This window comes from Triturus cristatus, chromosome 2_1 (assembly GCF_964204655.1).
Source record: "Triturus cristatus chromosome 2_1, aTriCri1.1, whole genome shotgun sequence".
Classification (NCBI taxonomy): Eukaryota; Metazoa; Chordata; class Amphibia; order Caudata; family Salamandridae; genus Triturus; species Triturus cristatus.
The window spans coordinates 46500739-46513023 of NC_140581.1; the positions used below are offsets into that span (position 1 = coordinate 46500739).

The 12285-nt window shown below is 51.3% G+C and overlaps 1 protein-coding gene across 1 annotated transcript in view; it reads right to left on the reverse strand.

Moving 5' to 3' along the window:
- Window positions 1–9986, reverse strand: part of LOC146863697 (uncharacterized) — a 50862-nt gene extending 40876 nt beyond the window's left edge. The window contains exons 1-2 of the mRNA XM_085627836.1: window positions 9852–9986; window positions 3490–3575 (exon numbers count right to left, since the gene is read on the reverse strand). Coding sequence (XP_085483962.1) covers window positions 3490–3535 — 46 coding nt within the window. The 5' untranslated portion in view covers window positions 3536–3575; window positions 9852–9986. The remainder of the gene's footprint in view (window positions 1–3489; window positions 3576–9851) is intronic.
- Window positions 9987–12285: the final 2299 nt, after the last annotated feature.

A 12285-nucleotide genomic window follows, 5' to 3' on the forward strand; every position in this document is an offset into this window, starting at 1 on the left:
GCATTGCGACAATCCAGTGCGATGCGACAAAATTACTTCTTTGATGCGATGCAACAACGTGGAGGCAATGCGTGCACGCTCGATGGCCGTGTGGCAAAATCGGTGGTTTCCTGAGCCGCGACAGGTCCTGCGACACGCTTTTCCATTGATGTGGCTGCGGGGGCACACTTCTTCAGTGCTGCGACAGGCCCATGACACACTTCTCTGGTGATGTGGCGGCGAACAGCGGTGACATGCTTCCTAAGCGATGCGACGACTCTGCGACACGCTTCTCCAGTGATGCAACGGCACCCTCGGTGGTGGGGGCACGCTTCTCCGGTGATGCGACGGTAAACAGCGGCAGCACACTTCCTTGGTGATGCAACAGCGGTGGCTGCGGCGGCGACACACTTCTCCCTCATTGCGTAGCGCTTCCAGCTCCCAACAGCAAAAAGGCTTCACACACAGTTACAGGCCCTCCTGGCAGGTTAGAACACCCAGCAAGGAAGATTAGGGAAGCTGGGGATGAAGTTCTTTTGTTCCTGGGACTTCAAAAACAGAAGGCCAGCTCTTCTCAGGCCCTTGGAGACTTTTCTTCAGATGGACACAGCCCACAGCAAAGTCCTTCAAGCGGGGGGACACAGCACACAGCAAAGTCCCTTTGTCCTCTGCTCAGGAGAAACAGCAAACTGCAGGCCAACCCCAGACACACACCAAGGGTAGTACTTCTCCACAGTCTCTTCAGCTGTCCTCTTTGGCAACAGGTTTCTCTTGATCATGAAGTAGTCTAAAGTTCATGGGTTTCAGCTCTTATATTTATACCCCAAAAGTCTTAGTTCTCTATGTGTGAGGGGTCCTGGACCCAGTCCAAACTAGTTCTGGGTGCACTCTGCCAGTGTACATCTTCTTCCTTTGTGAGTGTGGGCTAGGGTCATCAAACACACTGCAGGAGGTGGAGCCAGCATTGTGGAAGGCAAGCATAGCCCTATTCAACCCAGGTGCTATTCCTCCCACCACTCCAAATGCAGATCGGCCTATTCAGCCTAGTGCTGACTCACCCAGATACTTAGAGCCACCCCAGCCCCTGTCACTCTCAAACCAGACAGTCGATCCACAAACAGGCAGAGGCACACAGAAAGGTTGAACAAGAAAATAGCCACTTTCTAAAAGTGCTATTGTCAAACACAAAATTTAAAAACCATCCTTCCTAAAAGATGTGTTATTAAATTCTGAGTTCAGGGATACCACATTCCAAGTTTCTATGTTACTCCTTTAGAAAGATATGCAGGTAAACATGTTACACAGCATTCCCCATTCTGTCCCATGGGCAAAATAGCCTTTCAATAGTGAAAAACGAAGTTGCAGTATTTGAGTATCAGGACGTGTTACACACACTAGTACATGTCCTACCTTTCACATACACAGCACCCTGCCCAGGGGGGTTCCTTGGGCCAACCATAGGGGAGTCCAATGTGTAAGAAAAGGGAAGGGTAAGGCCTGGCAAGTGGGTACAGTGGCCAGGTCAACATGGCAGTTAACAAACTGCACGCAGGCACTGAAGTGGCAGGCCTGAGACATCTTTTCAGTGCTACTCTTGTGGGTGGCACAACCAGTGCTGCACGCCCACTGGTAGCATTTGAGTTACCAGCCCTGGCAAACTCAGTGCACTTTACTAGGGACCTACTGGTAAAAAAAAATATGCCAATCATGGATAACCAATCACAATAACAATTTACAAAGAGAGCATATGCAGTTTAGCACTGATCAGCAGTGGCAAAGTGCCCAGAGTCCTAAAGCCAACAACCACAGGTCAGGAATAAAAATAGGAGGAAGAAGCAAATAGTTTGGGTATAACCCTGCAAAAAGGGCCATTCCCAACAATATCTTCTTGTTCTTTTTATTATTTTATTATTTCTTAAAAGTAGCCAAATTGTGAAAATTGTGTTTTTGGCATGAGAGTGAGCTACTGGGTGGAATGAATGATGGCCTTGATTTTATCAAAGCGCGCGCTGTTCTAAAGAGACGTTGAGATTGCGTACACATAGGTAACTAGCGATATCTCTTTCCTCTCATTGAGGCTTTCTGTTTTGACTGGGCAGTGGATGGCATGGTGTGATGTTGGGCCAGGTGGAACAGGGTCGTCATGGGTTTGTACCAAGTTTGGAAATGGAAACATTCGTGGTTTTGAATGAGGTCCCAAGAAGACCAATCGAGAGGAGCTTTTAGACTTGTCTTCCCTTTAAGCGATTCTCTTCGGCTGAGAGACACTGATACATTGAGTAACACAAAGGAGATGTTTCAGGAGACATTACCACATTGTACAGAGGTACCCTAAGGTTTCAGCACAGCGCCCTACACGAGTTTGAGGTGAGGAATTTCCAATTGCTAGCCCTCTAGTACAGCTGTGTTAATTGACATTTAGTTGTGCGATGCCTCTTTTTTTTATTCTAGCGCTTTCCTGTTTGATTCCAGAGTAAAGAGCCTTTGTGAGCTACATGTGATGCATAACAACCCATGACTGCTTAGCGACATGATTTATGAGGCTGGCAAAAAGAAGCTAGAAAAGGCTTGTCTTCCAGACCACTGTATTCTATGTGTGGAAACAGAGCCCTGCTGCAGGCGGGGTCTCTTCCTCACACACCGTAATAAGGTGTAAAATTACCCAGATTACCAGGCCATGTTAGGACTCATAATGCTCCAGTAATCCACGCCATGGCAGTCCAAGGGAGTGTTGGTACTGTAGAACTGAGTGGAGGGCTGCTAAGGCTCAGAAATGTGACCCCAGCTGTGTTAAGGAGCGACTTGTATCACTTTCTAATGCAGACACACTCCAAGGGGCCAGAATACAATTACATTTAGCGCCCTTAGTGCCAACTCCTGGTGGCATTTCAGCCCTGTCGGTAGTCTGCTGTCAATGTGTCCAAATGCATTCAAACACCTCCTGGGATCTCTGGGAACAGCTTGAGAGTCAGCACATGATCAGGATGAGGCCATGACGTCTGAGGTGTGAATGTGGTGAATGACCTCAGCACATTGTATAGCTCAACAAAGTGGACATGACAGTGCTAGGCGCAAGGACATATCTTTAGCCGGAATGAAATGATCTGAAATCTATCTCAACTGATTATGCGGTCTGTTCATATGCAGGTGCCGTACTATACTTTGGGCTGTCTCCATGATGTAGTCAGGCGTTGTCCCCATGATGTAGTCAGGCGTGCCTGGTATTGTAGATCTACACATTATTTGCATTGGTGCCTTCCATGTACCTGCTCAGGGTTTGCCTGTTGCCTATGGCATCCATCCATTCAATGCTAATGCTGGTTGCTTGTATTCCAATATGTTTACAACATAGCAACATAGCAGTGCCTTGAATCCCTACCAGGTAGCTTGGGAGCCGTCCATTTCCCTGCTCCAAATGATACCTTGGTATACCTGTACTGTCTCGAGGTGAAGGAAACCTACTAAGAGTGAACAGTAGCTTCGCTCTACATGGGAATTGATGGCTCTCACCTGTAAGCATGGCTACAAAGAAGGAACAGAGCAGTCTGGTCTCCATGGGGATGCTTTACTTCACTCAACGGGAAGAATCCTTTGTCCTGAAACACATTAAAAATAATTTATTCCAATGAGAATTCAGTCAAATATGTGGTGCCTGAACAGGTTGTGTGAGGTTTTGGTCCAGCTGTCCACTCACTACTGGTATAGGTCATCCGCTCATAGATGCAAACTTCCTCTTTTTCAGTGTTTCACTCACCCATAGCAGAATATGGACTGATAATTCAAGGACGTGAGGTGTAATGAGGAGAACTATGTGAATTTATCCTCAATTTTCCTCTTTCCAATTATTCGGCATTCTTCAGCACATAAATTCCTCATATGATTGTTTTGTGCAGGAAGATACCCCCTCCTGCACAAAAATGATCCTGTCTCCAGCAGAGGCCCCCTTGAACCATGGTGCAAGGGTTTCAAAGTTGGCCCTAGGTTGCCAAACGGCGCCAGAGCAGGCAGAAAGGACAGGAATGCGCTGTATTTCTTAAATGCGGTGCATTCTTGCCCTTTCACTTTGGCATAGGTCAGCGCAGCAACGTGCCTTGCTGCGCTGCCCAACAACGGATCCCCATAAATGAGGCCTCTAGAACAGAAGCGTGGAGGACGTACTGAGGTTACAGTGCACTTGCTGTTTCCCCTGTGAAGTATGGGTTAATTGGATGCCAGGTTTGCACCATATTGTGCGAAGGAAGGAATTCCCTCACACAAACTAACAATACACCACCCACTGATCACTCACAGACCCCAGGCCCAGCTCTCCCACGCTGCTGCAACACTCTCCTTCCTCTCCCTTGTTTTTATGAGTTTTTCTCCAACTTTTCCCTTGTTTTTCACTGCTTTCTCGCGAAGCAGCTACCAACTGCAGCGCCTTGAGACCCTCACGGGTGATTTGCTGCGCTTTATAAATCCTGATTGATAGATTGACACAGCTCACTCACCCGTTCACTCTCTCCCTCACTGTCTAAGCTCACTCATTCACTCATTGTTCCTTACAGAAAACTATAGAGACAATATCAATCAATCAATAAAAAACTTTCTTTCGGTCAGTATGACCTTAAAAGTGCAAATGATAATACATACAGATTTTTTTCAGAGCTAAAAAAAAAAGACGTTGATTAAACAGGAGTAGGCATAACTTGGCACACATATTTGTCGATAGAGATTGCCTAACACAGTTTAGGGATGTCCTCTAATCAGTTTACTTCACCAGAAAAAATGATGGCTTCGAGTATGGCAGTGGATTGGTCAGGACAGTAGGCAGTGCTCACATTTGAAAGTGCATAGTGCGAAATGAATAAATAATTAAAAAGATCAATTTATCCTAAAACATAGTCTCAGATACTACATAGAAAGGATTTAATTAAAACAGTTATGGGCATTATACGTGGCAAATGTTTGTAGGTGCCCTCATTTCGGGTTATTTCACCAAGAAATAATCACATCTAGTATGACAATTAATGAATCAGGGCGAAAAACAGTACTGGCATTTAAAAGTGCATAATGCATGGTAGATAAATAGTTAAAACAAATGATTGATTAAAAAGTCAGTTCCTCCAGAGGCGTGATATCAAACACTGAATACGTAACTCAGGTACAGCTAGTCATTAGACAATAGGGCCTAGGTGCAGAATGGGTCCATAGATGCGTACTTTTTACAGATGGCCGGTAATATAGGGGGGTCCTAAGAAGAAACCCCATTTCCTTTGTGCAGAGCCATGGTCTGTACTATTTAAGATAATTTTAAAAGTGCTCTGCGGGTACACCACATGGAAAAAAGGAATCCTGCTACTGAGTATACTATCGGGATGCTACAGTCATGTTTCAGAATCCTGAAGGCCTCAGAGCAGCTCCTGGTTCCCAAGTTTCTGCAAATCTGTACCAACCAGCGCTTTCGTGCCTTATGATATACGGGGCTACTAAAAAACATGTGAAGGACTGTCTTCGCAGGGCAGTTGCATGCCGGGTATTTCAAAGCTTGCAGACCCCCCCCATTTGTGTGTAAAAGAGCAAAGGTATTATTGCAGGAAGTGTCAGACGGTGTTCTACCGTTGCAAGCTCTTAAGGAGTGATTCAGGACAAGACAGTTCATCTGCATCACCAGAGGGTACCATTTTTTAACCGGCGGACACCTCGTCTCCGGGATAGCCCAATATTTGTCCTCATCATAAAGGCTATCATAGTGCATTCCCTCAAGTGGCTCGAACTGACAATTAAAATCCCCTCCTAAAATCACCAAATGTTCATCTGCAATGGTGGCTAAAAAAATAGTTAGATCTTCCAATGTTTTTGACTCCTTACCCTGGCTGACTGGTCTAGAGTACACATTTAGAAGGACCATAGAGATCTTTGAAGGGAAATACAGAATGACACACAAGATATCATTAGAAGCGGTGTCAATCTGTTTGGCTGTACAGCCTAAATGTACTCCCACCCATATACTAAGCCCTCCAGATGGTCTCCCTTTTCCCCCTGTTGTTGCAGGGATGCTAAAGGTGGCAAAGCCCAGTTTTGAAACATCCGCTCTGACCCACGTCTCCTGAAACATGCAGATCTCATGTTGATCAATGAAAAGGCCCCAATTGGGGTCATCTAGCTTACTATTCAGACCCGCTATGTTCCAAGAAAGGACCCTTGTCTTTGGGCAATTAGGGCAATAGGCTTTGTTAGCCACTGTGGAGGTTAGTTGGTGTAGGCCCTTGTTTGGTCCGATATTTTCCTTCTAATTAGTCCCTGGGGAGCCGCTCATGCACCCGCAAGGTTCTCCTTCCTCACACGGCATGAAGGGTCCTGTTGAAAAAGCCCTTGCCCTTGTTAGCAGTGGTTGGGGCCAGGGTTGGGCTTTGATATTTGGGGCCTGAACTTCAAGTCAATCTACGCCTTCCAGACTACTGTACCTATTTGCTAAAGGGATGGTAAAAGTAGGTTGCCTTGGCCAATACTGAACCGGGAGAGTTAGCTCGCAAATATTATCATCACCTCTCCAGTCCCGCCCGTAGTACCTTGTATCTTGGTGGACCCTATTAGGAGGATAAAAATAACCCAGTGGGAGAACTTGGATATTGGAATATTCACAGGATGGGTTCTTGTCGTCAGTTGTAGCTGTACACTGAAGATGATGAATGCGGGCACTTCCCAAAACCGCTTTAACAGAATAAACATCAGTGTGATTTTTACACCACAAATTTCTCCTAAGACTGATCTATCCAATCAGAGGTTGTTAGTTTCTGAAAGCGATGGGGGCAGGAGGTGAGAGGTGCAGTGGGGGCCTCAGAGGATTGGAGGTGCAGAAGTGGCCTCAAGGGGATGGGAGGTGCAGTGGGGGCCTCCAGGTGGGGAGGGGGGGTGCAGTGGGGGCCTCTAGGCGGGGGGGTGCAGTGGGAGCCTCCAGGTGGGGGGGGGGGGTGCAGTGGGGGCCTCCAGGCGGGGGGGGGTACAGTGGGGGCCTCCAGGGGATTGGAGGTGCAGTGGGGGCCTCCAGGAGATGGGGGTGCAGTGGGGGCTCCAGGGGTGGGAGGTGCAGCGGGGGCCTCCAGGGGGTGAGAGGTGCAGTGAGGGCCTCCAGAGGATTGATGGTGCAGTAGGGGGCTCCATTGGGTGGGAGGTGCAGTGGGGGCCTCCAGGGGATGGGGGTGCAGTAGGGGATCAAGGGGGTGGGTGGTGCAGTGGGGGCATCCAGGGGATTGGAGTTGCAGTGGGGGCCTCCAGAGGATGGGATGTGCAGTGGGGGCCTCCAGGGGATGGGGGTGCAGTAGGGGATCAAGGGGGTGGGAGGTGCAGTGGGGGCCTCCAGGGGATGGGAGGTGCAGTGGGGGCCTCCAGGGGATGGGAGGTGCAGTCGGGGGGCCTCCAGGGGATGGGAGGTGCAGTGGGGGCCTCCAGGGGATGGGAGGTGCAGTGGGGGCATCCAGGGGATGGGAGGTGCAGTGGGGGCCTCCAGGGGATGGGAGGTGCACTAGGGGCTTTCAGGGGATGGGAGGTGTACTGGGGGCCTCCAGGGGATGGGGGTGCAGTAGGGGATCAAGGGGGTGGGAGGTGCAGTGGGGGCCTCCAGCGGATGGGAGGTGCAGTGGGGGCCTCCAGGGGATCGGGTTGCAGTAGGGGATCAAGGGGGTGGGAGGTGCAGTGGGGGCCTCCAGGGGATTGGAGGTGCAGTGGGGGCCTCCAGGGGATGGGAGGTGCACTGGGGGCCTCCAGGGGGTGGGAGGTGCAGTGGGGGCCTCCAGGGGATGGAAGGTGCAGTGGGGGTCTCCAGGGGGTGGGAGGTGCAGCGGGGGCCTCCAGGGGGTGGGAGGTGCAGCGGGGGCCTCCAGGGGATGGGAGATGCACTGGGGGCCTCCAGGGGGTGGGAGGTGCAGTGGGGGCCTCCAGGGGGTGGGAGGTGCAGTGGGGGCCTCCAGGGGGTGGGAGGTGCAGTGGAGGCCTCCAGGGGACGGGGGTGCAGTAGGGGATCAAGGGGGTGGGAGGTGCAGTGGGGGCCTCCAGGGGATGGGAGGTGCAGTGGGGGCCTCCAGGGGATGGGAGGTGCACTAGGGGCCTCCAGGGGATGGGAGGTGCAGTGGGGGCCTCCAGGGGATGGGAGGTGCAGTGGGGGCCTCCAGGGGATGGGAGGTGCAGTGGGGGCCTCCAGGGGATGGGAGGTGCAGTGGGGGCTCCAGGGGTGGGAGGTGCAGCGGGGGCCTCCAGGGGTGAGAGGTGCAGTGAGGGCCTCTAGAGGATTGAAGGTGCAGTGAGGGCCTGCAGGGGATGGGGGTGCAGTAGGGGATCAAGGGGGTGGGAGGTGCAGTGGGGGCCTCCAGGGGATGGGGGTGCAGAAGGGGATCAAGTGGGTGGGAGGTGCAGTAGGGGATCAGGGGGTGGGAGGTGCAGTGGGGGTCTGCGGGGGATGGGAGGTGCACTGGGGGCCTCCTGGAAGGTTTAGAAGAGCCACAAAGATGGAACTTTGTTGATATTCATAAACAAACTTTCCCTGCGCTTCCCACACCTGATTGTGCGCACAATGGAGCCCCAAATGACCCTCGCGCTGATGGATGAGGAATGAGGAAGTGCAGCTACAAAGCCTAATGTCTGTGGTTATAGAAGAGGAATTGGCTTGATGGAGAGATGCTCTCTGCGCGTGCACATTTGGCAGTGCTCGCCTGGGAGAGCCAGCAGCAGGGGGTGACGGATGGCTGGGTGGCTGCTCTGGCAATCCTTTCGTTTTCGTTTTAGCGTTGCGGCGGGGTTTATCGGATTCTGCGGGGTTTCCCGGCTAATTATGGAGTTTCAGCTCTTTCCATCTTTGCATCACATTGTGCATAATTTGCGGATTTTACTAAAAAAAGATTGTTCCTCGAGTGGATCAGAAGTTGCTAAAACGGCTGGGCTGCTGCACTTGTTGGGGTGCCGCGATGCCGCCTTTCCGTTGCTGTGATTCGGTGGTGCAGTGGGACCGGCGAGGTGGCATTTTTACCCACAGAACGTTAACAGGTGTAAACATTACAAACTAGTAGAGGCGCTGTATGAAAACCACACATTTGCTTTTCACGTCGCATATTTGTTTTTTCCCGTCCCATAATTTAGTTAATTTAGTCAACCCTACTATACTATTTGGTGCTCCCCTGCCGCATAGCCCCACTGGCCCACCTTACAAGATAGTTCCGTCTAGAAATGGCTTCGGGCTGTGCCTGACATACTCATTCATTTTCTAGAGAATCAGCCCTGAATCTCCCGAGTGTGGCAGAGCACACAGAGCTTCCTCCCTTGAAGTCCAATGAATAATAGGGGGCTTGCCCCCCCCCCCTAACCCACCCCGGCCGTGCCTGCTTCTTTCTTTCCTGACAGTGGCCCATTACAGAGGTCCCTTGGTGGCTCGTGCACATGTGTGCTCCTGACCTGATGCCCGGAGAGTGCTCTGCGCGGCGGCCCCTTCACATGTGTGCTCCTCACCTGATGCCCGGAGAGTGCTCTGCGTGGCGGTCCCTTCACATGTGTGCTTCTCACCTGATGCCCGGAGAGGGCTCTGCGTGGCGGCCCCTGCACATACATGTGTGCTCCTCACCTGATGCCCGGAGAGGGCTCTGCGTGGCGGCCCCTGCACATACATGTGTGCTCCTCACCTGATGCCCGGAGAGTGCTCTGCGTGGCGCCCCTGCACATACATGTGTGCTCCTCACCTGATGCCCGGAGAGTGCTTTACGCGGCGCCCCTGCACATACATGTGTGCTCCTCACCTGATGCCCGGAGAGTGCTCTGCGTGGCGCCCCTGCACAGACATGTGTGCTCCTCATCTGATGCCCGGAGAGTGCTTTACGCGGCGCCCCTGCACATACATGTGTACTCCTCACCTGATGCCTGCACAGGGCTCTGCGCTGCACGTGCCTCTTCCTGCTCAGCCCGGACCCTGTGCACAGAGCTGGTGATATGAGGAGCCTGGCATTCAAATGACGAGGAAGCAGTGAGGGGGGTGTGTCTTAACCACACACGGAGGATGAGGCAGAGCATGGAAGAGGTGCAAGGAAGGAAGGCGTGGAACCTGCCCCTACAAGGACAACACTTATTCACAGCACCTGAGATCATGGCCTCGCCGAGCTCCCGGCACTTATTCACTGCACCTGGGATCAGGGCCTCAGTGACCTCCTGTCACTTATTCACAACAACTGGGATCATGACACAGTGAGCTTCTGTCACTTATTCACAACACCAGGGATGATGGCCTCGGTGAGTTTCTGTCACTTATACACAACAATTGGGATCATGGCCTCGCCGAGCTCCCGGCACTTAATCACACCACCTGGGATCATGTCCCCCGTGAGTTCCCATCAAGTATTCACAACACCTGGGATCATGGACTCAGTGACCACCTGTCACTTAGTCACAACACATGGGATCATGGCCTCAGTGAGCTCCTGTCACTTATTCACAACACCAGGGATGATGGCCTCGGTGAGTTTCTGTCACTTATTCACAACACCTGGGATCATGGCCACAGTGAGCTCCCGTCACGTATTCACAGCACCTGAGATGATGGCCTCGGTGAGCTCCTGGCACTTATTCACAACACCTGGGCTCATGGCCTCAGCGAGCTCCCATCACTCATTCACTACACCAAGGAAGATGGCCTCGGTGAGTTTCTGTCACTTATTCAAAGCACCTGGCATCATGGCCTCAGCGAGCTCCTGTCACTTTTTCACAACATCTGGGATCGTGTCCACAGTGAGCTCTGTCACTTATTCACATTACCTGGGAAAATGGCCACTGTGAGTTCCTGTCACTTATCCACATTACCTGGGATCATGGCATCGGTGATCTCACGTCCCTTATTCCAGGCACTTGGTATCATGGCCTCAGCGAGCTCCATTCACTTATTCACAGTACCTGAGATCATGGCCTCAGTGAGCTCCCGTCTCTTATTCACAGCACCTGGATTCATGGCCACAGTGAGCTCCAGTCACTGATTCACACCACCTGGAATCATGGCCACAGTGCGCTCCTGTCACTTACACACATTACCTGGGATCATGGCCACAGTGAGCTCCTGTCACTTATTCACATTAACTGGGATCATGGTATCACTTATACACAACAATTGGGATCAGGGCTTCTGCGAGCTCCTGTCACTTGTTCACAAAACCTGAGATCCTTACTTTAGAGACTTCCTGTCACTTATTTATATCACCTCAGATCATGGCCTCGCAGAGCTCCCGTCACTTATTCACAGCACCTGGGATCATGGCCTCTGTGAGCTCCTGTCACTTATTCACAGCACCTGGGATCATGGCCAAAGTGAGCTCTTGTCACTTATTCAGATCACCTGGGATCATGGCCAAAGTGAGCTCTTGTCACTTATTCACACCACCTGGGATCATGTCCTCCTTGAGTTCCCGTCAAGTATTCACAACACCTGGGATCATGGCCTCAGTGGCCTCCTGTGACTTAGTCACAACACCTGAGATCATGGCGTCAGTGAGCTCCTGTAACTTATTCACAACACAAGGGATGATGGCCTCGGTGAGTTTCTGTCACTTATTCACAGCACCTGGCATCATGGCCTCAGCGAGCTCCATTCACTTATTCACAGCACCTGAGATCATGGCCTTGGTGAGCTTCAGTCACTTATTCACAGCAGCTGGGATCATGGCCTCGGTGAGCTCCTGTCACTTTTTCACAACACCTGGGATCATGGCCACAGTGAGCTCTGTCACTTATTCACATTACCTTGGATCATGTCCACAGTGATCTCCTATCACTTATTTACAGCACCAGAGTTCATGACCTCGGTGAGCTCCTGTCACTTATTCACAACACCAGGGATGATGGCCTCATGAGCTCCTGTCACTTATTCACAACACCTCGGATCATGGCCTCAGTGACCTCCTGTCACTTATTCACAACACCTGGGATCATGGCCTCAGCAAGCTCCAGTCACTTACTTACAACACCAGGGATGATGGCCTCGGTGAGTTTCTGTCACCTATTCACAACACCTCGGATCATGGCCTCAGTGACCTCCTGTCACTTATTCACAACACCTGGGATCATGGCCTCCGTGAGCTCCTGTCACTTTTTTAGAACCCCAGGGATTATGGCCTCAGTCAGTTCATGTCACTTATTCACAACACCCGGGAACATGGCCTCAGTGAGCTCCTGTCACTTATTCACACACCTGGGATCATGGCCTCAGGGAGCTCCTTTCACCTATTCAAAACACCTGAGATCATGACCTCAGTGAGCACCTGTCACCTATTCATCACACCTGATTTCATGGCGTCAGTGACCTCC